Raw genomic sequence first — 5,000 nt, 5'->3', positions numbered from 1 at the left:
TCAACCATGCCCTCTTTCTTTTGTTTTTCTTTTCATTTTCTTTGGTCATCTCCAAGAATTAAACTGTCAATATTGACTGGGAGTCCGGCTGTCACAATGGTCATGACCACTGCTTCCCACCTCTGGGATTGTGTTGTGGGCTGAGTTACAGCCAATCTCAACGTCTCTTGTGGGTTGTGAAAATCAGTTCACATCTAATCATTCAAGTTTGGCTGTGGTGCTCTGGTCTATGATCTATCATGAATTGTATAGCTCCTCCCAGAGGGGCCTTTTCTATGATTTTGGCCCGAGATCGTGAGCTGCGCACTTTGTGATTCAGTCCCCGAGTTTGCAAGAAAGTATGATTAGCACAGCTATCCATTCTATTTAGCAAAAAAAAAAAAGATTCTGTGTTGCCTTGCATCTGTTCCGTAATACATGTAGATCAAAGTAAGAACAAAAAAGTGGCACAAAAGGCGATAGCTGACACATCAGCGACACACTTAGCTATCGCCCTGTGTGCCACTTTTTTGTTCTTACCACATTTTGATGTCTTCTGTGATCTTTACTGAACCGATCGATGCTCAGCAACATGGATTGAAAGTTTTAATGAGGACTTCAGCTATGCGTTTGTCCTCTAATAGATTATAGGTGAGAACCAATCCAAATGCATGTATTATTGCAATTGAGCTTATTAAATTTGGTATAATTTATTCTATTCTATTCTATTCTGTTCTGTGTGAGAAGGTACTTTACATCTACCTTGGTTGTTTCTTGCAGTGTATTCAAACAGCACACAGGATGTGGTTAATCCTCTCTTATATCAAGGATTTATTGAGGAAACAGTGGAATTGCTTGAACTTGACCAGCTACAATTCAGCGTATGTTTTGATTGACACTAAAAACTATTATTCTTTTAATTTACATTTTTTCTTAGGAGTCAGGCAAGGGTTTCTTACAGGGTAATAACCGCTGTTTATTCGTAACCTAGCAGTAAGGATAATCTTGGATTATTGATCTGCATGCAGGTAGGAAGCTCTACACAAAAGCCATGCGAACAATGATGCTTGCAGAAAAATTTCCCAAATCATTTCCAAACAGACAGTTTTAAAAACCTGAACAAACTCGGAAGTGTTCTCCTCTGTCAAATGCATTAACAAAATTGGCTATTCATTCCTTCCAATTTGCTTTCAGAGCTTCTAAACTTTCCAAACTAAATGCATCTATTTCTGTGCCTCGTATAATTTATTCAGAGTAAACACTTCAAAAACGTCTTGTTTGGAAATTAAAGAGGATAAGACCCAAAGGTCATCTTAGAGTCTTTCAGAGGCAATTATCATGTTACATGTACTTGTACCAATCATAGTAATTCATAGTAATTGAATGCGTTTTTTTATTGAATTACTTTAGGATATAAGGACGGCAGCAATTCGCACCCTTACAGCTCTTGTACACATGGAGTGCAGTCCAAGGTACTGAGTGAAATGTGCACATGATGCTTAGCTTTCAATGGAGGTGAACATTGATTATTTTTGTTACATTTCTTAATCTCAATCAGGGTGAACACTGTGATAGACTGCACCGGATTAGCATCATATCATGGCTTTCTTCCAACACTCACAAGGAACTGTATTCAAGCTCTCACAGGTAAATGGGGTCAATTTGTTATTATAATAATAATAATAATAATAACAATAATAATAATAATAATAATAATAATAATAATAATAATAATAATAATAATAATAATAATAATAATTGAACATTGCGTAGGCAGGTGGTAAGAGATAAACTTACATTAATACTGGCAACTGCAGTATTAAGGCATAAGGTGCATGATCATTGGAGGGATTTACAGTGTAAATAAAATGAATCTGTCCTTGTAGGGCTTTATACATGTATGTACCTGTAGGTAAAGCCCTCTGATTATACAGTACCGCCTGGAAGTATTGACCCCTAGGGACGAGGCAATACCTCGTCTTTGCCGCAGGTAGTGGACGCGCAGCACCGAGGTATGCAAATTTTTTTCCCTCGGTAAAACCGAGGTGCACTTTGCCGCAGGAAATTTGCCGCGGGAGGAAAGACGAGGCTTGCCGCGGGAAGAACAATGATCTGTTGCTCTTGTATAATAAGCGGAAGACTGTCAAATTTTATATCTCATGGTGTGAAGAATCGATTCTTAATGCAAGAAATTGTAATCAAAATGAGACAGTGTGCCATTTACGTAAGGACTCAAATTTTATAATCTTTACATAACGTAAAACTGAAGACTTCTTTAAAGATACAGTGTAAGCGACAGCTTGATTATCCAGCCAACGCAACACTCGTTGTTCTCCAGGTTACTGTATGTGTAATACTGTATGTGTGCGTGAGAAATTATTTGTTTGGTTTTGAAAAAGGTTCAATTGTATCTCTTTTCGTCTAAGCCTGACTTTATTTTATTTGGAGACCTGAAATTCAAACTTGTGCGATTGTCTTCGTTTTATCATCGCCATTTTGGTTAAAAGCAGGTACCGTAAACGTCCATGTATAAGCCGCATCCGTAGATAAGCCGCACCCCGAATTTAGAAGCGCAGATTTTGGAAAAAAATGTAATACAATAAAGTTTGAAGTTCCAGTAACGTTCTATTGCTATAAACCAACAAGGACAAACAATCAAGGTTTCACCATAAGTTGAAATTCCTTCGATATTGAAACAAAACGAACCAGTGCTTAGTAGCCAAGCTTTAAATATGGGGAGGAGTCTGGGCCAGGGTCTGGGTATCATGACTACGTCTACAAAGATCCATGGATGTACCCGCAACAGGCGAAAACGTTCATGCTGAACAAGGAGCTTGATATTGCGGTCGACAAATGTACCGAGAAGGTGGTCAAGGACAACGAAACAGTCGGCCATTTACCTCGCGAGTACTCGCGAATTTTGTGGTATTTTATGGCACGTGACGGAAAGATACGCGTGGAAGTGACGGGCCGAAGACGTCACTGCAAACAGCTGTGCGGAGGAATGGAGATTCCTTGTAGGTTGGTGTTTACTTGTTTGAGAAAAGCGAAAATTAATCGCTTGAAAGAACTCTTGGAGAGCAATATTCGCCGATAAACAGTCGAAGACACAAACGGCTCCTTTGGGAGCCACCACTCATTAAAAAGTCAATGAACAACAGCAACATGCTCTCAGTTTCTTTTATGTTTCTTTACTGAGATCTTAAGAAGTTGTATGAATATTAATTAGGTTTTTTTAAAACTCCAAACACAGATGTATCCATGGATAAGCCGCACCCTTGATTTATGGCTTCAATTTTGTGAAAAAAAGTGCGGCTTATACATGGACGTTTACGGTATTCCTTCCACATACATTGTATTATTGTTAAACTTGTCAAATTTCAATTTTAATCGCAACATTCTTCCTAGGCAACGGAGCCTTTGTCGGTACTATTTTGAGACCAAACGTACCGACGAATAATTTAAGAATGGTTTCCTTTTTCATCGCTTTTCATCAGCAATAAATTGTTATATCATAGCAATTGCAGCAAAATACATGTACATTTTCGCGTTGTTTTATCAGTCGTGCAATAGTCTACTTGACTTCCATAAATATTTTTTAATTGCAGCATGTTGATTACGCATGGAAAACAAATTTAAGAATAGACTGTAGTTAGTGGAGAAAAGGAGTCTCTTACTTATCTGAACGCTCATCGTTTGCATACGAATTTTAACAAATGCAAAACCAGCAAGCGAAACAAACTTTAGAATGTTCGAACCATCTTTGCTCCAGTGCTCACGTTGCGCTTTCACGAGCAACTCTTTTCGCAGCGGGCGTTCACTCGTGATAAATTTGCATAACCACGCCGATATGCACCAATGATTACCCAGAGCACGAAAACAATCTTTTCAGTTTAGATCAAATAATTTTCGACTATTTCAGGGGTTTGATATCCTGGGTTCTTTCCTTGGAGTGTTTTTCTTTTTTGTGATTTGTTACACTAAACAACCTTAGAAAGTAATACTGCAGTAGGAAACCACAAGAAGTCGTAACTTGGTCACGCAAGGTTTTCGAGCCGTTCACCCTGAAAATGTAAGCTTTCAGTTTGTAAATATTGTCAAAACCCTCTCCTGTTTGCAGGATATCGAAATAATAAATGAATAAATGTATGTTCCGTGCGCTGAGCTGCAAAAAACAAGTGGACATATTCTCTCATAAACTTAAATGTATAAAATGACGGCGAGTCCACGCAAGTGGGACAAGCGTCGAACCTTCGAACGAGTAACTCTGAGCAGGGGTTTGATATCAAACTTGTTCAGTTTCTGTTGTTCGGTGGGATTTCAACATTACAATCTACAATCGCTTATCGAAACACAAAGTCAACGAAAACCCAACTCTATCGCGGAATTTTAATTACCGAGGGTTTACCTTGGTTGACTTTCCCGCAGCAACTTTGGAGCCTAGCTGAAATTTCCCTCGGCAGAAAAGCAGCCTACGGCGGGAATACCGAGGGAAAGTCGTGACAGGGTGACGCGGTAAAGGGGTCAATACTTCCAGGCGGTACTGTATGTACAATTATTTTTTGGTTTATCAGTTTGCTTTCATGTAAATACTTTTAGTTCTCTTTTATGGTACCATTTTCCTGGCGAGCCTTTTGGTTTAAGTGACACAATGCAATATTGTTCACGACTGGGAAAAAACTATAATGTTGACTGGACAGCAATATTAATTTTGTGTATTTGAATTGTGTGTGCACAAGGTCAATGTAGAATTAAATGACTGTATAGGTGACCTTGGGGGTTAGAGAATAAATAATATTGGCTAAAAGTTGTAGTCGCAACATAGCTTTGTTCTTTCGGACAATTCTTCAATAGAGCATTTCCGAGTTAATGGCTTCCTCCTCTTCAAGGCAAGTCCAAGTGTGAAGTTTTTGTGATGTTAATTACAGTAGTTCTACTTTACATATGAATGAAAGAAATTTTCATAAGAAAAGCTTCGCACTTACAGTAGACTCGCTTTGAAGACGAGGCAGACGTGAACT

At 38.5% G+C, this 5,000-nt stretch overlaps 1 protein-coding gene across 3 annotated transcripts in view; it reads left to right on the top strand.

Annotated features, from left to right (window-relative positions):
- Positions 1-5,000, top strand: part of LOC138010892 (E3 ubiquitin-protein ligase HUWE1-like) — a 78,889-nt gene that overhangs the window by 11,742 nt on the left and 62,147 nt on the right. For all 3 annotated transcript variants that reach the window (XM_068857913.1, XM_068857912.1, XM_068857915.1), the window contains exons 12-14: positions 760-860; positions 1,390-1,451; positions 1,538-1,626. In XM_068857913.1, coding sequence (XP_068714014.1) covers positions 760-860; positions 1,390-1,451; positions 1,538-1,626 — 252 coding nt within the window. The remainder of the gene's footprint in view (positions 1-759; positions 861-1,389; positions 1,452-1,537; positions 1,627-5,000) is intronic.

The sequence above is a fragment of the Montipora foliosa genome, chromosome 7, assembly GCF_036669935.1.
Source record: "Montipora foliosa isolate CH-2021 chromosome 7, ASM3666993v2, whole genome shotgun sequence".
NCBI lineage: Eukaryota > Metazoa > Cnidaria > Anthozoa > Scleractinia > Acroporidae > Montipora > Montipora foliosa.
The sequence above is the reverse complement of the archived record's forward strand: the minus strand, read 5'-3'. Positions and strand labels throughout refer to the sequence as shown.